We start from the raw sequence: 23513 nt of genomic DNA, 5'->3' as shown, positions 1-23513 counted from the left end.
ACCAATAATATGAAATAGTTTAGGGGATGCTGGGGACAGATCCCTGAACTAGGTAGTAGATCACTGTGGTTCCTTCTGAATTTCTCTTCCTATTAAGAGAAGTAATTGGGGATCTCTGGGTGGCCCAGCGGTTTAGCGCCTGCCTATGGCCCAGGGCACGATCCTGGAGTCACGGGATCGAGTTCCACGTCGGGCTCCTGGCATGGAGCCTGCTTCTCCCTCCTCCTGTGTCTCTGCCTCTCTCTCTCTCTCTCTGTGTGTGTGTGTGTGTGTCTATCATAAATAAATAAATAAATCTTAAAAAAAAATTTAAAAAGTAACTAAATTTTTGGTCATTTGGGCTCTTATTGTCTTGGGGTTTTTTTGTGTTTTTTAAAATGTTTGTTTGTTTGTTTGTTTGTTTGTTTTAGAGGGAGAAAGAGTATGTAGCGGGGAGGAGCACAGGGAAAGAGAATCTTAAGCAGACTCTGTGCTCAGCACAGAGCCTGATGCGGGGCTCAGTCTCACAACCGAGACCATGACCTGAATTGAAACCAAGTGTTGGACATTTAACTGAAACCAAGGGTTGGACACTTAACTGACTGGTTTTTTAAAGTATATAATAACATGATATATTCAGAGGCATTCTGTTTTATGTTACGAGCAGGTTTGTTTTATGGCCTGGATGTGTCCCTGAAAAGTTTATATGAGCTAGTTTTAATAAATTAAATCTTGTTTCCCATTATTGATATGATGTGAGATGTAGCTTTCATTAAGTGTCCCATAATGAGCAATAAAAGTTCTTTCTCTGTCTTTCTACTTTGTTCTCATATAGTAAGTCAACCTTGGGAATACTCTCAGAAGTTACCAACATTCCTTCTATGTTTAAAAAAATATTTTTACTATGGATTTTCTATAATATTAACACAGTTATCCAAAGTGAACAATGTTTTGTTTTGAGAATGCTTAACTTTTTAACCTAAGTGCCAATTCTAAGATAGTATATTTATTAGATAATATATTTATTTTATTAGACAACTGTTGAAAACCAAATTTTGAAGAAATTAGAAGAGAACAATCTTTAAAACTTCAGATTTTGTTTGTGGGTGTGGAATGTGAGAAATTTGAAGATTTCATAATTGGAGAATAATGCTAATTGCATGGAAAATTAAATGTGGTTCATCTATCAAGGGTAATCTTTTTTTATTAGTGCTGCATTCTGGTTTCAGTTTTTCTTTTAGTGGGGGCTTTTTTTTATCTCATGACTTGATCATTCAATCTATTTCCAATAACAATTCAGGTGTAGACTTTACAATTATGCAAGTTTAAATTTAGGCTGTGTAGTTTGGCACATTTGAGAGTTTTGTCCTTTTTCCATTTTTTCCTAACTGTGGTCTTGGGTAAGTTATGTAAACCTTTTGTTCTTTAGTTTCCTCACATGTAAAATGGAGTAATGATAGCTCTTTCAGATTTTTGTGAGAATCAAATAAAATAACATAGTTAAAACTACTGGTGTAATAGTAGGTACTCCGGAAAATTCTGAATGTTTATATTTGGTTTCAATTTGATATTGCTATTTGATCTATATTTGATATCAATAGAGAAACATACAGTTTTTTAAAATACTGTTTGTCTATCAAGTTGTTCTTATTATCTTCCCTTTTGAAAGTCTCCTCCCCCCTCCCTAAAAGAAGAATTTAGTATTCTATTCTCTTCTTAAATATTTTTATAATTTGGGCAGTATAGTATATGGCAGGCTCTCAGGAATTCATTTTGATGAATAAGTTGTGGCAGCAAAAGTTTCTAGGCCAGTGTTCTTCCTTAATTTACATGTCCTTTCTACTGTAATTATTCTGATAAGCTCATCTTAACTGTGAATCAGTTTTTAAAATGAGAGATGTCACAGATCAAAGAATTGTGCATGTGAATAACTGTGAAGGCAAAAAGAAAGTTAAAAGCTATCTGAATAGCGTGATCTTCAGAGTTAGGCAAGTAAAAGGTGGCTTGGCCATTTTAGAGCAGGTTATAATACAATGACTTAGCATGTTTGGCCCCTACAAGAAGGAGCTTACAAAGATGGGCAGGGTATGGTGTCAGGGCCTCAGCCAGATAAGAAGGAAAATGAATGTAAATCAAGATATAAAAACATAGCTCAGATATTTATATTGAATCACCCAGTGCAGACTTAAGCAACCTGGATGGCCAGAATTATACCAGATAGCAGGGTTAGAGATATAAAACTAACCCAGATATCACTGGTTGATTGTTCTCAGCTTACTGGTATGGCCTGACTTGGTCAGGATTAGCTCTCAGACTTTAAGGGCCCCATCTGTGTGGATTGGAGTTCAGCTATGCCCTGAGTGAGACTTAGAAAAGGTGGCAGCTGAGCACCCTCCTCCCCCAAGAGACCGATCTTCTACTCTTCTCGGTTTGCTATACAACTTGAGTATTAAGAGTATTTTATTCACAAGGTTGTAAGAGCAGCATTTTGAAGCCTTCTCGGGGTGCCCCTATTTTGAGTTTCCTGCTTATTCATTAGAAGGCTCAAGAAAATGGACCCAAAACTGACTAGCTAGTATTGAATGGGTTGAGTTAACCTCCTTCTTTGTTCCCAACATATTCCTATTTAACATACTTGAATTTAACTGTACTTATAAGGCACTCTTCCCTCCATTGATCCTAGATCCCAAATGTCAGTCTCCATCCCCATGTGTCTGCCACAGTGTGAACTCCTTATCTAGTTGGGCTTGAATGTGATGTTCCTTCATTTGGCATCAGTTCCTATATGTCTGCCATAATTTGAGTTTCTCAACATTGAAATATGAACATTTAAAGATGTGTATATTTTTTGTATAATATGGCCCCTAAATGCAAGTTTACTATGTTATTTAGTGCTTAGCTGAAGAAACAGTGAATTTTTTCCTAAAGCTGGAAGACCAAGTGAATGTGTTTTATTTATTGAGAAATGGTATATTGATTGCCACTTTGGAGCCTTTCTAAGGGATTTTTAAGGGTAAGTTGGCCCATAGGTGATTTCTGCCTTATGTGGCATCTACAGTATTTTCTGATTAGGCATCATTATTCACACTGTCAGTATTATAAGCTCTGAACCCATTTGTGTCATGGCTGCTAACTTTGGAATAGAATTTAGAAGCTGGAGCCATTGGCTCCATAATTGGTAGAAGTGATCCCTTTATTTCTTAGGTTGGCAAATGGAGCGTCTTAAAGTTCTTATTCGCTCAACTCCTTTCCTGTCTTCAGGACACATATTTTGAGTCCACCATCTGAGTCAAGGCTGTTAGTTTTTTTATTTCTGTGAGAGGATCTGATCATCTCCTGTGGTCTCCAGCTCATCTTGAGGAACTTCTAAGCTGTGCCTCTTACTTTCAGATGTTTCTACATCCTTTTAGATTTCTGGTAATACTCATGAATTCAGACTGAGTTCAAAAGGGTTAGTGTGGTTAGCTGTTGTTTTAGGATTAGTGTAGATAATGTAGGAGCATCTCCCACATTTTTCCAGATATCCGTGCCTAGACTCCTCTTTGTGAATATTGGAGGTCTCTCAACTGATCTTATTGGAGTGAACATATCTATAGCCTTAAAAACTATGCATAGTTTTTATGCACTTGGTGCTATTTCTGGGATAGTTACTATACATTCCAGCAGTTAAAGAGATGGCTTGGTATTCCTAAACTAACATACATATTCATAGACATATGTATGTGTAATTTAAAACTTTCTAGTTGCTACATTTTACAAAGTAAAAATAAATGGTAAAATTAATTTTTATAATATATTTTATTTAACCCAACATATCTAAAATATTATTTCAAGATGTGATCAGCATAAAAAAACATTTTAATGAGATATTTATGTTCTTGTTCTACACTGTCTTTGAAAGCTAATGTGTGCTTTATGCTTAGAGCATATCTCAACTAGTGCACTACATTTTTAACAGTTAAAGTAAGATATAGCCCTACCAAACAATAGAGTTACATTCAATGAAAAAATATTTTATACTGCGCTAGTGTTTGGATTTAAATTTAAATTACTTTAAATTTAAAAATCAGTTCCTCAGTCACACTATCATATTAATTGTTCAGTAGCCACTGTGTCTATTGGCCACTGTGTTAGAGTCCCTCTAGAGGGCCAAGGACATCTTTCAGAATAATAGATTAACCTTGTTTCTTTGATAATTGTCAGATTGTTCTCCCAGTCAGTGTAAGAGTCTTTCAGTATACATTTTCCATTTAGTATCAGAATCAGTTTCTGTTTGAAGTTCCCCTTTGGCTTCTTTGGATTGGAGTTTGTAGTTTACTCAGCTAAATTCTCTCTTAGAGACTTAGGAAATGGCCCAAGAAGGAACACTACTCAAATTATTTCATTTAGGCTATCTTGTCAGGTCCAGAAAAACAGAAAGAACGATTTAGTTGCAGGTAAGTCAACTCTTTCCCATAGCTTCAAATGCTCAGATTAAAGTGACAGATTCTAAGCCAGGAAGCTGACTGCAGAAGGGCCATGAAACTCATGGCTTCTCATGGAGCAGAAAGTTTCCTTGAAGTGGAGTGTTTCCTAGGCGTCCTCTGGGTGAAAGGAAAAAAGCCCTTTCTTTACCTTCTTTCATTCTTAAGAGAGGACAGATAAGGATTTTTCCGTTCCATAAAAGATCCTTTGCCTGAGGATATGAATGGCATAAGCATTTGTGTGAGTGATTACAAACTCTGAATGCATTTACCCTGTAGATGAATTTGATTTGAACTGCACAGGGTTGGTTGGTTGGTTTTGTTTTTGTTTATTTTTGAACTAGTTGGCAACATCTGAGGTTTAGGAGAGTTCACCATTAGAAAAATAAAATGTTCATTTCTTATTGAAAATGTAGAAGCTTTCAACAGTGCTGGATCAGCAAGAATTGGCTGTACCTGTGTGGCAGTTGCTCCCTGTGATGGGAAAAGGGCAGTTTATGAAAAGAGAATCAGACAGATCCCCTTTGACCCTGAGAGTCCTCTGGTTTTTCTTGCCTTTCTCTTTTTGCCTACTCTCCTTTCCTTTGGTCCTTTGAAATTTTTCTACCAGTACATAAACATAAAAATAATTGTTTTCTGTTTTTTGAGGGGGAATGAAAGCCAGGTTTATCAGCATCACACGGTATATATCTGTACATATATGTTTCTACCTAGGGATAATCAGTAAAAAGAGGTGGGTTTGAGGAAAATTAGACAGTAACAATAGAGGACACCAGAATAGGCGAGGAAGAGTGAAGGAAGTTGCTTACAGATCTAGAACATATCCTAGTAAAGGAATTTTATTATAAAAGTTTATTCACGGATATCTCTGTTTTCCATATATCAGTGTAATAAATCCTTTCTTCAAGGTGGTTGGGTTTAAATAGAAAAATAGTCAACAGCTAATATTTAAAGAAGATTTATATTAATTTATTAAATCTTTGTTAAATATTGAATGCCTACTGTATGTAAGACTGTGGGGATAGAGCTATGAACAGAGTAGTACGAATTTCTGCCTTTATAAAGCTTACGTTTAGTGGGGAAACATAATGAAGACTAAAAAATTAAAATCTTTAGTTTGTTAGTTGGAGATAAGTGCTGAGGGAAAAAATAAGGGAGGAAAGAGGGTGTGCCAGGAAAGGAGACTTAACTATTTTATTTTGTTTATTTAATTTTTTTGAGAGTTGCTATTTTAGATAATGTGGCCAGCAAAGGGCTATTTGAGAAGTTAGCATCTGAGTCAAGGCTAGAAGGAGGTGAAAAGTGATTCATTTGGATATTTGGGAGTGAAAAGTGTTCCGGGGAACAAATGAAAGACCCTGGGATAGGAATATATTTGGTATGTTTGAGTAAGGAAACAAGTGGGCAGACTGGTAGGAGATGAGGTCACAGAAATTATGAAAGATCTAGGTGATATAAGGTCATCATATAGGCCATCGTAAGACAATTTTACTAAATATTGTGGGAAGCCACTGAGGGTTTAGAACTGAGAAAAAAATACAATTTGAATTATTTTAAAATAATATTATATAACATATTAAAACATACTATTAAGGACACCTTGATGGCTCAGTGGATGAGCATCTGCCTTTGGCTCAGGGCGTGATCCTAGGTCTGGGGATCAAGTCCCACATCAGGCTCCTTGTGGGGAGCCTGCTCCTTCCTTCCCTGTATCTCTGCCTCCCTCTCTCTGTGTCTCTCATAAATAAATTAAAAATCTTTAAAAATAATAAAAATTTAAAAAATAGAACATGCTATTAGTACAACTATACAGTAATATTAATTAATGTATATATTGTACAATATAAAGGATCATCTGGCTTCTTTTTTGAAAATAGGCTGCAGTGGGGGATATACTAGAGTATAGGTTAGGTATAGTTGCTGTAACAAAGAGTTATAAGATATAAAAGTCCAAGAAGTCTAGATAGGTAGGACATCTGTGCTCTGTGAAACCATTCAGGAATCCATAATCTTTCCTTTTTATTTTACCATTCTTTGGGGTTTTGTCCTAATTTATGTGGTCAGAACTAGGTCACTATCATGAAGAAATTCCATCTGCGAGAAAGGAAACAGATGGAATCCAAGGTTTAGCTATACTTTGTGCCAGTTGCATTTCCCAGCATATTGTAAGTGTTCAATAAATGTTTGAATGAATACATACCTATTTTATATCTGAGTAAGTTAAGAGATATAGAACTAACCAGACTTGACTAAGAATCTGTACTGGAACATGATCTAAATCCTGAACACTAAGAATATATGTATAGGAGTAACCATCATAAAGTGGTTATATTCATGAAATGAGAATGTCTTAGGTAAAGGTAACATTGTTTTGATCTCCTTAGAAATAGTTACTGTACAGTCTTTAGATGTGATTATTAAGGTTTAAAATAGTTACTAGAAGGAGGATTCAAGATGGTAGCATAAAAAGACTAGATTCCCCTCCTCCCATGGACACCACAAATTTATATCTTTATATGGAATAGTATCCTCTGAAAAGGAACTGAGAACTAGATAGACAGTGTCTCTATAACAAAAGACAAAAGAGACACATGGAAATGGGTATAAGAGGCAAAGGCATAGCCTCACCCTGAATCCCACCCCAGATGCAGTGACTCCACAATTAGGAGGATGCCCAAAATATGGAACACTCTCTCAGCATACTTTTGTGATAAAAACTTCAATAAATTAGGTATAGAAGAAATGTACTTCCACATAATAAAGGCCACATATGACAAACCCACAGCTAACGTCTTACTCAGTGGTGAGAAGCTAAAAGTTTTTCCCCTAAGAGCACCACTTTTATTCAACATAGTCCTGGAATATTAGCCACAGCTATTAGGCAAGAAAAAGAAGTGAAAGACATCCAAATTGGAAAGGAAAACATAAAACTATCACTATTTGCAGATGACATGATACTATATGTGGGAAACTCTATAAGACTCCAGTAAAAAAAAATAAAAATAAAAATAAAAAATAAAAAAAAAGACTCCAGTAAAAAACTATTAAAACTAATAAATGAATTATATAAAGTTGCAGGATACAAAATTAATATATAGAAATCTATTGTGTTTTTATACACTACCAATGAACTATCAGAAAGAGAAGTGAAGAAAACCATCCCATTTATGGTTGCATCAAAAAGAATTAAATACTGGGACACTGGGATGGTGCGTGCAGTTAAGCGCCCAGCTCTTGATTTTGGCTCAGGTTGTGATCTCACGGCCATGGGATGGAATTCCAAGTTGGACTCTGTGCTCAGCATGGAGTCTACTTGAGATTCTTTGTCCTTCTCCTTTGACCCTCATTTGTGCATGCTCTCTCTCTCTCGCTCAATAAATAAATCTTAAAAAAAAAAAAAAAAAGAGGGGCACCTGGGTGGCTCAGTTGGTTAAACATCTACCTTTGGCTCAGGTCATGATCCTAGGGTCATGGGTTCAAGCCCCTCATCAGGCTCCCTGCTCAGTAGGGCGTCTGCTTCTCCCTCTCCTTCTGCCCACCCCTCACTCCCCACTTGTGTCCTCTCTCTCTCTCTCAAATAAATAAAATCTTAAAAATAAGTAAACATTTTTAAAAAGAATAAAATTTATTCTCCTAGGAATAAATTTAACTGAAGAGGTAAAAGACCTGTACTCTGAAAATTATAAGGCATTGAAGAAAGAAATTGAAGATGACACAAAGAGAAGGATATATCATATTCATAGATTAGAAGAATTAATATTGTTAAAATGTGTGTAGTACCCAAAGCAATCTACAGATTCAGTGTAATCCCTGTCAAAATACCAATGGCATTTTTCACAAATAGAAAAATAACCTTAAAATTTGTATGGTACCACAAAAGACCTCAGATATCAAAGCAATCTTGAGAACAACAAAGCTTGAGGTATGATGTTTCCTGATTTCAAACTGTACTACAAATCCATAGTAATCAAAACAGCATAGTCCTAGCACAAAAACAGATATATATATATATATATAATATCAATGAAACAGGATAGAGAGCCCAAAAATAAACCCTTCTTATAGGATCAGTTCATCTGCGGCAAGGGAGAAAGAAACATACAATGGGGAAAAGAAAATCGGGATCTCTGGGTGGCTCAGCAGTTTAGCTCCTGCCTTTGGCCAAGGGCGCAATCCTGGAGTCCCGGTATCAAGTCCTACGTCGGGCTCCCGGCATGGAGCCTGCTTCTGCCTCCTCCTGTGTCTCTGCCTCTCTCTCTGTCTCTCTCTCTCTATGTCTATCATTCATAAATCAATCAACCTATCTTTGAAAAGAAAATCTATTCAATAAATGGTGCTGAGGAAACTAGACAGATACATGCAAAATAATGAAACATTTTTCTTATACCACATACAGAAATAAACCTAAAATGGATTAAAGACTTAAATGTAAGACCTATATCCAAAAAACTTCTAGATGAATACATAGGCAGTAAGTTTTTGGGCTTAGCAATAGTATTGGGCTTAGCAATAGTATTTTGGATATATCTCCTCAAGTAAGGGCAACAATAGCAAAAATGAACAAATGGGATTACATCAAACTAAAAAGCTTTTGCTCAGTGAAGGAAATTATCAACCAAATAAAAAGCCTACCAAATGGGAGAAGATACTTGCAAATGACATATCTGATTAGGGGTTGAAAAATATATATATACGAACTCATGTAACTGGATAGGAAAAAAAACAAAACAAATTAACCCTATTATAAAATGGACAGAAGAGCTTAATAGACATTTTTCCAAACAACAAATACAGATGGCCAACAGACACATAAAGAGATACTCAACATGGCTAGTCATCAGGGAAGTGCAAATCAAAACCACAATGAAAAAAAAAAAAAAACACAATGAGATACCACCTCAGAACAGTCAGAATGACTAGTTATCAAAAAGACAAGAAATAGCAGGTATTGGAGAAGAAGTGATGAAAAGGAAACCTTCATGCCCTATTGGTCGGAATGTAAATTGGTGCAACAGCTATGCAGAACAGTGTGATATTCCTCAAAATACTGAAAATAGAAATACCATATGTCCAAGTAATCCCACTTCTGGATATTTATCCAAAGAAAATAGAAACATTAATTCCAAAAGATATACACACCCCTATGTTGATTGCAGCATTATTTACAATAGCCAAGACATGGAAGGAATCTATGTATGTATTTATCAATAGATGAATGAATAAATGAGATGTGCTGTATAAATACAATGAAATATTGTTAACAATAAAAAAGAAAGAAATCTTACCATTTGGAGCAACATGAATGGACCTAGAGGGTATTTTGCTAAGTGAAGTACATCGGAGAAAGACAAATACATTATTTCACTTATATGTGGTATCTAAAAAAAAACAAATGAATAAAACAAACAGACTTGTAGATACAGAGAGCAAACTAGTGGTCAGAGGAAATGGGAGTGGGGGAATGGGCAAAATAGATGAAGGGAATTAAGTATAAACTTCCATTAGTCTCCACCTAATGTTCAGCATAGGCAATATGTTATTACAATGATCTAATATTGTAATAACTTTATATAGTGACAAACGGTGACCAGAACTATTGAAGTGATCATTTTGTAATGTATAAAAATAGTGAATCACTATGTTGTATACTGAAACTAATATATCAAATGTATATCAGTTAAAAAAAGTGAAATAGCAGTTATTGAAGGTGGTAAAGTCTACATATATATGATGGAGAGAAGAAAAAGAATCCATGAAGAAGAGTGAATATAGTCTTTATTCTAACATTTTTTAGTACCTAAGGTAATTTTACATGGGCAAGAATTTTTTTTTTTATTCAGACAATAAATATTTGGGAGAGTGAACAAAACTATCCATAACATATCTAGGCATTCTTTTTTGTCAATATATTTAAAATAGTTTGTGTGTGTATATACATTATGCACATATGCACATTTCATATATTTGTAATTTCAGAAATCATTTACTCTACATAAGGAGTTATTTTAAAATAGTAAGTTTTACATCTTAAAAATTAATAAACAATATTTTGATTATTTGTAAAGATTATTTCTGAGCCACTGAACTAAGAATCTTACTATTGTCCTTTGAAGTATATACTAGGGAGTTCTTAACAAGGGTGTAACAGTGAATATTGTTATCAGTGAAACTGAATGGAAAATCCCTGAAACATTTCTGATAAGCCTTATGCAAGATATAGATCTTTTAGATAAATTGAGATTGTTGGGTAACTAATGAAGCATAGATTTCCTAAAAATGGACTTTTTTATGTCTATTTTGTTTGAAATGTTATTTTTTTCTTTCTCATAGGGGGAACAATATATTTTCAGTAAGAATCAGTAACTGGAAGTACAAGTTTGGTTATTTCATAATGTTAAAATGAAGCTTTAACCAGCAGAGGTAAGAATATGTTTTACCTCTTTTGCATTTAAGTCATGAGATCAAAATATTTGTCGAGTTTCTATGAAGAATTATTTCAAAGGTTGTGAAGGATCTGAGATTTCATCCCACTTGCAAGCTAACAAGTTAGCCTGCTGCAATGCCATGGATGTGGGCAGAAGACATGAGACTCCTAGATCTAAGAAAAGGATGGTTTGCATGCATAGTAGTAGCAGTAGCTACAGTACCAGGCAACACCTGCATATGAGTAGGTTGTATTATAGGAGAGGAATCCTAAGTTTAGGGGGACCCAGATCTTTTATAATGGAAAATAAGTCTGCCTGACTTATGCCTCAGGAGATTATCTCTGTTAAAGGGAAAATAAACAAATTTGCCCTCTCTTCCAGTATGAGACACTATCTCTGTTTGCTGATCCTACATCCTTGAAAAATAGTCTGGAACAGAGGCAGTCAGTGTCTGCTTGCAAAATATGCAGAAACAGGAGACTCTGGAGGATTGTCTTTCAACACTTTCTACTCTGAATTGTGTTTTTAAAGCATGCATTATTAATACAATACTATTTTGTAATAGTGAAAAGACAGAAATCACTGAAATACCCAACAATAGGAGATGCTTTAAATCATAATATTCACATTGTAATAGTAAACAATTGAAAGTAATGTTGTAAAACTACATTTATTGACATACGTGCTCATCAAAAAATTAAATAAATATAAAGTGTGCATATAGTTTGATCCCAATTTTATAGAAATTTTATAAAAGCACACACAAGTGAAGAATATATACCAAAGTATCTGTCAATGGACAGAATCATGAATATTTTTACTTTTGCTTGTCTGTATTTTTTTTAAACTCCTTTCAATGAATACTTTAGGCTTTTGTAATGAGGGGAAAAAAATTTTTTTTTTTTAAATTTAAGAACAAATAGTAATTTAAGAACTTTGCCCAAGAGGATGAACCTTCATGGATTTAAATGAGGATTAAAGGATGCTAATTCTCTTTTTGACTTTGGAGTAGACTGGATGTGCAATATAGAGCTAGAAGAGAATAATGAGGTGACTTAATTTTTTTCTTTAGTGTTTTATCTGTGATAAAGTCAAGGGTTTCTTTTAGCAATTTGCTCTATTATTTATCATAGAGATGTCACAAAGGAAAGCATACTATTGGAATGCTTTCCAATTCTTTTAGAAAATGCATTCTATTGGAACGTATCTTAAATTACAAGATTATTGTTATTTAGTAAGTATATCATTTGTAAGTATATTTAGTTGATTCTGATGCTGTTTAGTTGGGATAGACTGTGTTAGATATATGGACTAATTTGTTTCATTTTTATTTTCTGCCTATCATACTCTGAAACATGTTTAAATATTAGTATTTTTGTAAATTGGCATTTTTGTCATTGTGCTTCTCATGATTTTCCCCCTACTTTTAACAAGGTGCTGTTACCAGATTTGTCTTCTCAGTATAAATTGAAAATGACTGAAGTTCAAGCAATGGTAGAATTCTCTGTGGAGCTAAACAAGTTCTACAATGTGGATTTATTTCAGAGAGGGTATGTATTTTAATATGAAGATTATATATTTTGCATAAAAAAAGATGTACAGATTTTCATTTAAATTTAATATATACTTATAATCGAGCATATATCAGGAAAACAGTGAGCTATATTCAAGTAATTCTTTTCTTAGAGAAATTTAGTTTTAAGTAGATGCTTGAGAATTATTCACATGGATTTAGTGATAATGCTGGATATATGTAATGTGCATTTATGAATTTGTACTGAGTGTTGAAAGGACTTCTGTGAAAATGTTAAGATCTCATTTTTGCTTGTAAAAAGTAGTGTATGGGGAAAATACATGTACAAAACAGCTAAGTGGGAATGCAAAATGACAAATCTTCAAGAAGTATATATAGAAAGTACTCTAGGAATCAAAACAAAGACATTTTTCTGGGTTACTATGTTAGGAAAGGCATTTTGGAGAAATAGGGACAAAATATGGTTAAGACTTGTATAGGCAAAGGATAAAATGAAAAACTGTTTTGGGAGGAGAGAGCAACATGAATCAGGTCTTGGAAATAGGAATGAACATGCTATTTTAAAGAATTTTTAGGAAATTGGATATTCTTTAGGAGAATTGCAGAAGGAAAGATAGTAAAGAAAGGAGAGGTTATGTTTATGAAAGGCTCCTTATGTCTGAAGAAACAGCAGGGATTTGGAGAGCCATCAGTGGTTTCCAAGCAATAATGAAATTATCACTATTATTACAGTAAGCACTTACTAACAGGAAGATTGTGATATATTAGATTGATGGTTGTGCAGAAGAAACAGAAGCATAGGGGACAATTTAGAGATGCCTGTAACTCTGAAGTTCTGTACTAAGAGTGGTACTAATGAAGCTTTATCAGAAGTAGGGTGAGAGAGATTTTCTATTGAGGTTTTTCTTGTTTTGTTTTATTTTTGGTTTGTCTTGGTTTTGCCATCTTGTTGAAAAAAATAATAACAGCTGTGCTCTGCTTCACCTCATAGTTTCTCACTCCTCAGTAGGACAGGCTGGGCTTGTTTTCATGACAGAGACAGGAGTCAAAGAAAGAGAGCAGAGGATGCAGGGCCCCTTGAATTAGCACTTTTATTTTTTTTTCCACTCCATTCTGTTGGTTAAGCAAGTTATAAGGCCAGCCCAGGAGTCTAGCCTGACAGTTCTTAAGGCAGTAAAACTTACTTTTAAAAATTTTATGAGGTTTCGGTATGTCTGATAGAGTTCATTCCAAGCTCTGAAGCCCAGACCCACAATTGTCTTTTGAGCCATGACTATTCTCTAGATGTAGCCACTACTATTTGGGGATCAGAATTCTGTGGGATCATGCCCCTCAACTTCCTGAAAACCTTTTGTCAAACTGAGAATGTCTACTTAAACATTGCTTTAATTTCTTTAGAGCTCTAAAGAAAGGGATTTATACCTACTCCTTTAATATGATCTTTGTCCATGGCACATTTTATTTTGAAAATTTTTAAGGAGACTGAAGCTGAAAAAGTTTTTTTTTTTCTAATCTAGCAACTCCTGGTGCAGCTATATTCCCTCTACATTCTGTTTGTAAAATGACCAGTTCTTTCTTTAGCTTATCTCTTTCTTGGAAAACCTTATTATACTTAGCAAGGAGTAACCAGTTGACATTTTTAGCATTCTCCCTGGAAATTAGCTTGCTTAAGTCCCAAAGTTTCTTAGATACATTGTCTAACAACTACTAAGTTACTGCTGACAGTGTTTTTATCAAAAGTTTCATCACTGGGACACCTGGATGGCTCAGCAGTTGGGCATCTGCCTTCAGCCCAGGGCATGATCCTGGGGACCTGGGATCGAGTCCCACGTTGGGCTCCCTGTATGGAGCCTGCTTCTCCCTCTGCTTCTGCCTGTGTCTCTGCCTCTGTCTCTGTCTCTCATGAATAAATAAATAAAATCTTAAAAAAAAAAGTTTCATCACTGTGTAACATGGGTTATCATTTTTTAAATTTCTATAATTTACTCATTTTTCTTGCTTCTACCTTTACCATTGTTTTGGTCCCAAAGTCAGTGCCACATATTTTAAGTTTTTGTTACGGTGCACACTACTTCTAAGTTACTGATTTCTGTATTAGTAATGTATTGCCACAGTAGTATAACTAGTGACAAACAAAGCTTCAGTGGTATCACAACAATAAACATTCATTTTTGCTCACAAGTCTGTGGATCAGCTGAATGGTCTGTTCTTCTGGGCTGGATTGGCTGATTTTGTTGGACTCACCTATGAATTCACACCCAACTGGCAGGTTGGCTGGGTGCTGGCTGATACAGAAAATGGCCTTATCTGGGTGGACTCCATTTTGTTTTATGATATCTCATCCTAGCTTTTTCTCACGGAGGAGGTAGCATCCAAAGAGAAAGAAACTATTCAAGAAGACCTTTTAAGACCTAGGCTTGAAACTAGCACATTGTCATCTATGCCACATTGCATTGCCCAAAACAAGTTGTAAGGCCAGTGCAGATTTAAGGGTAGGGAACTAAACTCTACTTCCTATTGGAAGTCAAACTGCAAAATGTGTGGACACCAGGACGGATGAAAAAATCAGAGACATTTTAAAAATCATTCTATTCTAACATTTTTTTTTGTTATTAATTTTTATGAGGCATTTCAGGGTAAGTATAGTAAGATTTAATGACTGATTCCATATGGAGGATGAGACTGAAAAAGCATTAAAAATACGTGTATAGAATATATGTGATATGTAAGATACTACTTTGAAGTTGCTCAGCAAAGAAAAAGTACAGATGAATCAAATACAGCAAAAGTTTCTAATTGTTGAAAATGAGTAGTGGGCATATGGGTTCATTGCTCTACTTTTTGCAAATTGGGTATTTTTAATAAGAAATTTAAAAGATAATGCTGAAGTTTTAAATCCTATTGACTTGTACAGTATTAGTAATGTTGAAATCAATAAGGAGGTTGAAGATTTGTTCATTTTGATATATTGAGTTTGAGGTGAGATATCCAAGTGGAGATAGTTCATAATTAATTGAAGGTTTGGAACTGGAGATAAAGATTAAGTGAATTATTATTCCTTTTTTTTTTTTTTTTTTTTTTGTCAATCATCATAAACATAGCATGTGTAATTGCTATTTTCATTAGTTTCCTCATATTCTACAATCTGGTTTCCCCATCCATTGAAGACCTTTGAAGAATATTATTATGTTTCTGATCTTTCAAAAATCTAATGGTTAGAGGATCATTGATTTTAGATACATTGCTTGACTTGTCTTTAATTGAGGTATAATTGACATACAATATTGTACTAGTTTCAGGTGTACAACATAGTGATTTGACATAGGTCTACATTACAAAATGATCACCACAATAAGTCTATTTATATTTACTATGTGTCACCATACAAAGTTAATACCAGATTATTGACTTTATTCCCCATGTTGTATGTTACATCCCTATGACTTATTTATTTTTTAACTGGAAGTTTGTACTTCTTGATACCCTATACCCATTTTGCTCCCCTCAGCCTTCCTCCCCTCCAGCAGCCATCAATCTGTTCTCTCATTCTCTGAGTCTAGGTTTTGTTTTGTTTGTTTTGTTTTTTAGATTCCACATGTAAGTAAAATCATGCAGTATTTTGTCTTTCTCTGACTTATTCCAGTCAGCATAGTACCTTCAAGGTCCATCTATGTCACAAATGGCAAGATATTACTCTTTTCTTTTTTTTTATGATTGAGTAGTGTCCATTGTATATATATCACATCTTATTCATTCATTGATTAATGGACACTTAGATGGTTTCCATATCTTAGCTATTGTAAATAATGCTAAAATGAACATAGGGGTGCATATACCTTTTTGAAGTAGTGTTTTTGTGTTCTTCAGGTAGAAGTAGTTCTATTTTTAATTTTTCCGGGAACCTCCATAGTTTTCCATAGTGGCTACACCAATTTACACTCTCACTAACAGTGCACAAGAGTTCCCTTTTCTCCACATCTTCAGCACTTATCTTTTGACGTTTTGATAGTAGTCATTTTAACAGGTGTGAGGTGACATTTCATTGTGGTTTTAATTTGCATTTCCCTGATAGTGATGTTGAGCATTTTTTCATATACCTATATAGCTTCTTTGGAACAATGTCTAGTTAGATCTTTTGTGCATTTTTAAAAAGGATTTTTCTTTATTCGAGAGAGAGCAGAGAAAGAGAGCAAATGATCAGGGAGCAAGGGCAGAGGGAGAGAGAAAAACAGACTCCCCGCTAATCAGGGATCCTGATGTGGGACTTGGTCCTAGGACCCCAGAATCATGACCTGAGCTGAAGGCAGATGCTTAACCAACTGAGCCACTCAGGTGCCCCTCTTTTGCCCATTTTTAAATAAGACTGTTTGGTTGGGGTTTTTTCTTTTCTTATTTTGGAGGTCGGGTGGTTTTTTTTCTATTGAGTTGTATGAGTTCTTTATAATAATTTTAGATATTAGCCCCTTATCAGATACATGACTTTCAAATATTTTCTCATTTAGTAAGTTTCCTTTTCATTTTGTTGATGGTTTCCTTTGCTGTGTAGAAGCTTTTTAGTCTGATGTAGTTCCAGTTTATTTTTGCTTTTTGTTGCCTTTGCTTTTGGTGTCAGAGTCAAAAAATCATCACTAAGACCTATGTCAAGGAGCTTACTACCTATGTTTTCTTTTATTTTACTTAATGTTAGTTAAAATTCTCAGCATGAGGAGTTGATTAGTTCCTAGAAATCTTCGTTCTTTTGTTCTCCTCTGGTTCTAGGGCTCCTGTGATTCCACTTTGATTTTTGGTTTTAGTCATCTCATGTTTTCAATCTGACCTCATCTTAATCTCAACTAATTATCTATATTTATGGAGTTTTGCCTTGTTTCTTTAAGGCCAAATTGTGACTCTCAAGGTTCTAGATTTAATTGGCTAGCTTTTCATTCACTCTTCTTTAATTCTGGCTTTGTGGCCTGACCATACACTCTCTCCAATGCTATACCTTGCTATGAATAATAGTAGAAATATATTTATATATTTTAATCTTTGTATTATTTACAAGTTTAATAATTTAAACTATTAGGAAATTATTAATAAAAATAAACAAAATATTCTGTTCCCTTGTGTACATCTAAACTCATCCCAATTTGTAATCTTGATTTAGCTTTTAGTAATCCTATTTGTGTGTCATGTGTATATATATGTGTATAAATGTGTATATCCTCCATTACATGTACACATTTGCAGTATAATGATGATAAAACACAAACATAATGTTCACTGCAAATTTTTTATTCTACATAAACTGTTATTCTAATGACTGGTTGATTTTTATATATAGATATAAAAATTATAAAATCCTATAGAATAAATAAAGTACATAAACAAATAGCTCTGACCTTGAAAATACGCTGAATTCTTTAAACCAAATGCATGTCTTTATTTTGTAATTTATTGTATTAAACCAATTTTCAAAAACCATTATAATCTATATTTTCTCAAAATTATGCTTAAGAATAATTTACCTTTATTAATTTTTATTTTTTATTATTTTTATTTACTTTTAAGATTTTATTTATTCATGAGAGACAGAGAGAGAGGCAGAGACATAGATGGAGAAGCAGGCTCCTCACAGGGAGCCTGGTGCAGAACTCGATCCCTGGACCCAGGATCATACCCTGAGCCCAAGGCAGCCGCTCAACCACTGAGCTACCCAGGCATCCCTCTTTATTATTTTTTAAAAGAAAAAAATGAGTAACCAAATTAAACAGTGAAAAATCTAAGGTGCCTTACTAACTCCTTTTGTTGCTATGACATTCTCTCATTTAAAGTAAGAAATATTGGACACCTGGGTGGCTCAGTCTGTTAAGTGTCTGCCTTTGGCTCAGGTCATGATCCCTGGGTCCTGGTATCCAGTCCCATGTCCGGTTCCCCGCTGGGGAGGGAGTTGACTTCTTCTTCTGCCCCTCCCCTTTGCTTGTACGCTCTCTCTCATGCACTCTGTCTCTATCAAATAAGTAAAATCTTAAAAAAAAAAAACAAAAACAAAAAACACTTCTACATTTCTTTTGTTTCTCTCATTCATCTTTATACATGCCCATTTCTGTTTGGGTTTTCTTGCATGCTGCTGATATTTGATCTGTGGATCTGATATATTTCTTTTCACCAATAATAAATATTATGGGAAGGGTGCCAGGTTGTCTCATTTGTTTAAACAGCTGACTCTGGATTTTGGCACAGGTCATGATCTCTCAGGGTCATGGGATCGAGCCCTGCCTTGGCTCTGTGCTCAGCACGGAATTGGCTTGTTGTTCTCCCTCTACTCTCCCCCCCTCCCCTGCCAAATAATAAAATAAATAAAAATCTTTAAAATAAATAAATCTTTTAAAAATAAATAATAAAATAAATAAATATTATGGGAGATTGATACAAGCAGACCAAATTTATAACTTAATACATACAGATATATAGAAATTGGGGCATTGTATATTTTAAAATATAGTTTGAAATGATTTTTTGGGTCTATTTTCCTTTAGTTTTTACCAGATACGTGCATCTATGAAAATTCCACCAAGAGTTCCCCACAGAGTAGAAGCTAGTTTGTTACATGCAACAGGTAAGCCAAGGAATATTTTTAACTTTTAAGAAAAGTTTGAAGCAACATTATAATGGCAATAATAACTTTTAATTATTTTTATTTTTTTAATTACAAATACAGGATACCAAAGAGTATCATTATAATAAATATATTTGAGGCCTCAATAAAATAGACTTGATTATAGGTTCTTTATCTTTCTCTATTATTTCTTATGATGAGTATATGAAAGAATGTATGTGAAATTTCCACAAAAACAAATATAAGTAGGGGTGGTGTCAGTTATGTCATGTAAGATATAATTATTAAAAATACACAATGAATGTGGACATATAATTTGATAAATGAGTACAAAGGTGTTTTATTATAAAGTTTTAAAGTATGCCTTTGAGAATATTTTTTTAACCACATTTTTGGTCTGGGTTAACTACTCTAGTTAAAAAACAAAATGCAGAAAGTAATGTATATGGTTTAAGATAGATACATTATAGCAGCTTGGTTATTTACTTATATTCTGTATTAAAATGTTTGAGCCAAAACCAGTGGTCCTGATACGATCAATGGACATATTTTCAGCATTCCTGATATAGTATACTCTGTTTCATTCTATGAAGTTAGGAAATGCAATGGTTAATGAAATATTCTAGAAAGTTATCATATATGTCAAATATGAATAATGAGTCTTGAAAACATCATAAATAATAAAATACACCTCACACTAAAGCCATGCTGAGCATAATTCAGCCTATTTTACAATTTAAGAAAATATTCTGGAAATTTGAAGTGTTTGGGATTATCTTTTTAGTATCCTGTGGGTACTAAAATGCAAGGTAATAATAGATTTAATGAATGGTACACAATGGAGAGTTTATTCTGTCTTCCTGAAGACTCTCAAAATGCTCAGGGAGACTTATTGCTTATGACCAAAAAATATGTACATTCTTTTAAAAAAAACAATATTTTTTCTTGGCCTGGCATACATATTAAAGTGTATATTTATTGTCATATGAACTGTTATAAGTCCACTTTCTATGAAATACAGAGGTTAAAATAATTAATTACTATTACAAGATAGATTTGGTCCTTCCTTAATGTGGTAGACTAAATGTCTTGCCTATTGTATTTTCTAAAGTTGCCAGTTGAAAAAAATAGAATGATCTTTTTCTCTGACTCCCATTTATTTTTTAAGCTTTATTGAGAAATAATTGACAAATAGAATTTCATATATTTAAAGTGTACAATGTGATTTGTTATATATACATTATGAAATAATTACCACAAGCAATATAATTAGCACATCCACCTCACATAGTGCACTCTTATGTGTATGTGTGGTGAAAATGCTTAAGATCCACTCTTAAATTTAAGTATACAGTACTTTATTATTAAATGTAGTCACCATGCTGTGCACATTAGATAGAGCTTACTCATAACAAAGTTAATCAACCCATATCTTCCTGTTTCTCTCACCTCCTACCCCCTGGCAAGCATAGTTCTGCTGTCTGTTTCTATGAAATCAACTGTTTGGTTTGGTTTGGTTTGGTTTGGTTTGGTTTGGTTTGGTTTGGTTTGGTTTCCACATGTAAGTGATTCCATGCAGTATTTGTCTTTCTCTGTCTGACAGTTATCTCACTTAGCAAATGCCCTCCGGGTTCATCCATACTGTTGCAAATGGCAAGATTTCTATCTTTATAGCTAAATGAGATACCTCTCCCTCTGGCTGTGGCTCCTTCTTTGTATGTGTGTGTGTTATACCACATTTTCTTAATCCACTCATCTGTTGATAGATACTTAGGCTATTTCCTTACCTTGGATATTGTGACTAATGCTGCAGTAAATATGGTAGTGCAGATTTCTTTTCAAGATATTCATTTCATTTCTTTCAAACATATACCCATGAGTGGGATTGCTGGATCATTATGATAGTTGTAATTTTAATTTTTTTAGAAACCTCCACACAATTTTCCATAGCAGCTGCACCAACTTTCACTCCCACCAACAGTGCACAAGATTTCTCCTTTCTCCATGCCTTCACCAGCACTTGTTTATTTTGACATTTTGATATAGGAGTTCTAACAGGTGTGAGCTAATATCTCTTTGTGTTGCTTTAAAAAAAAAAAAAAAAGATGTATTTATTTATTTATTAGAGAGCACATGCACAAACGAGCTGAGGGAGGGAAGGGAAAGAGAGGGAGAGGATCTCAAGCAGACTCCCTGCTGAGCTTGGATCAGGACTCTGGGCTCAATCTCCAGGACCCTAAGATCATGACCTGAGCCAAAATCAAGAGCCAGATGCTTAACTAACTGAGCCGCCCAGGCGCTCCATCTGTGTGGTTTTGATTTACATTTTCCCTGGTGATGAGTGATGTTGAGCACCTTTTATTTCAAATATTTTTTTACATTTTATAGGTTGTCTTTTAATTTTGTTGATGGTTTCCTTTGCTCTGCAGAAGCTTAATAGTTTGATGTAATCTCACTTCTTTATTTTTGCGTTTGCTTTTGGGATCAAATCCAAAGAATAATCTCCAAAACCAATGTCCAAGACCTTTTCTCTTATGTTTTCTTATAGGAGTTTTATGGTTTAGGTCTTAAATTTAAGTCTTTCATTGAATTTGAGTTAATTTCTGTGAGTGATGTAAGATAGGGGTGTAGTTTCATTCTTTTGCCTGTGGATATCCAATTTTCTCAGCACCTTTAAGAGACTATCCTTTCTCCATGATAGGTTCTTGGTACTCTGTCAAAGATTAGTTGACCATGCATGTATAGGTTTATTTCTAGGCTCTATTCTCTTCCAATGGTCTGTATCCCTGTTTTTATGTTATTAATTATCATACTGTTTTGATTACTGTAGCCTTTTTTTTTTTTTTAAGATTTTATTTATTTATTCATGAGAGGCACACAGAGAGAGGCAGAGACATAGGCAGAGGGAGAACCAGGCCCCCTGCGGGAGCCCAATGTGGGGACTCGATCCCAGGACCCCGGGACCACAACCTGAGCCAAAGGCAGATGCTCAACCACTGAGCCACCCAGATGCCCCAATTACTGTAGCCTTTTAATAGTAATATTATAGCCTTGAAATCAGGAAGTGTGATGGCTCTAGCTTTGTTCATTTTTTAAGATTGCTGTAGCTATTTAGAGTCTTTTGTGGTTTCATATGAACTTAGGATATTTTTTTCTATTTCTGTGAAAAATGCCATTGAAATTGTGATAAAGATTGTTTTGAATCTGTAGATCATGTGGGATAGTGTGGACATTTTAACAATATTATTCTTCCAATCTAAGAACACAGGATATCTCTCCTTTTATTTGTGCCTTCTTCTGTTTCTTTCATCAGTATCATAGCTTTTAGTGTATATGTTTTTATCACCTTGGTTAAATTTATTCCTAAGTATTTTATTATTTTCAGTGCTATTGTAAATGGAATTTCTCCTCTTTTTAAATAATTGAGTGATTTTACATTTATGAAATAAACATGCACAGAGCAACTTCCTTTTATTTTTTATTGAAGTATAGTTGACATATAATGCTATATTAATTTCAGATAAACAACACAGTGGTGGGATTGCTTTCTTGATTTCTCTTTTAAGTAGCTCATTGTTCATATATAGACAAACAACTGATTTTTGTATGTTGATTTTGTGTCCTACAACTTTGCTGAATTTGTTGATTAGTTCTGACAACCTTTTGGTGGAATCTTTAGATCATGTCATCTGCATACAGATAATTTTACTTCTTCCTTTCCTATTTGAATGTGTGTATAATTTCTTTTTATTGCCCAATTGCTGTTGCTTGGATTTCCAATGCTATGTTGAATAGAAGTGATGAGAGTGGGTACCCTTGTTTCTAACTTTAGAGGAAAGATTTTAACTTTTCACAGTTGGGTATGATGTTAGCTTGCTGTGGGCTTGTCCTATTTGGCCTTTATTACATTGAGGTACATTTCTTCTATACCTACTTTATTGAAGTCTTTATCATGAAAGTATGTTGAATCCTACATCTACTGAAATGATCATATTTGACTTTTATCCTTCATTCTGTTAATATGGTATATCATGTTTATTTGCATATTGCAAAGCATCCTTGCATCCCAGGGATAAATCTCTTGACCATAGTATATGATCCTTTTAAAAAACTCTTGGAATTGGTATGTTAGTATTTTGTTTTTGCATTGGTGTTCATCAGGGATATTGGCCAGTAATCTTCTTATCTTCTTTTCTTGTAATGCACTTGTCTGGCTTCCATATCAGGGTAATGCTGGCCTTTTAAAATGAGCTTGAAAGTGTTCCTTCCTGATCAATTTTTTTGGAAAAATTTGAGAAGGATTAGTATTCATTCATCTCTAAGTGTTTGGTAGGATTCACCAGTTAAATCATCTGATCCTGGCTTCTATATGTTGGGAGATTTTTTATTATTGATTCAGTCTCTTATTGGTCTGTTCAGATTTTGTTTCTTCATGATTCAGTCTTGGTAAGATGTATGTTTCTAAAAGTTTATCTGTTTCTTCTAGTTTATCTAATTTGTTTTCATTGATTGTTCAT

The 23513-nt window shown here is 34.2% G+C and overlaps 1 protein-coding gene across 13 annotated transcripts in view; it reads left to right on the top strand.

The window, feature by feature from the left end:
* The window catches only part of FAM135A (family with sequence similarity 135 member A), a 132489-nt gene that overhangs the window by 4510 nt on the left and 104466 nt on the right, over positions 1–23513 (top strand). For 11 of the 13 annotated variants that reach the window (XM_077903475.1, XM_077903474.1, XM_077903472.1 and 8 more), the window contains exons 2-4: positions 10773–10862; positions 12302–12417; positions 18917–18996. In XM_077903475.1, the coding sequence (XP_077759601.1) occupies positions 12341–12417; positions 18917–18996 (157 nt within the window). In that variant the 5' untranslated portion in view covers positions 10773–10862; positions 12302–12340. Of the gene's footprint in view, positions 1–3241; positions 3397–10772; positions 10863–12301; positions 12418–18916; positions 18997–23513 lie in introns of those variants that run through there. The other 2 variants (XM_077903473.1, XM_077903476.1) reach the window with 2 other exon arrangements.

The sequence above is a fragment of the Canis aureus genome, chromosome 7 (assembly GCF_053574225.1).
Source record: "Canis aureus isolate CA01 chromosome 7, VMU_Caureus_v.1.0, whole genome shotgun sequence".
Classification (NCBI taxonomy): domain Eukaryota; kingdom Metazoa; phylum Chordata; class Mammalia; order Carnivora; family Canidae; genus Canis; species Canis aureus.
Note: the sequence above shows the minus strand (reverse complement) of the source record. Positions and strands in the feature narration are given on the sequence as shown.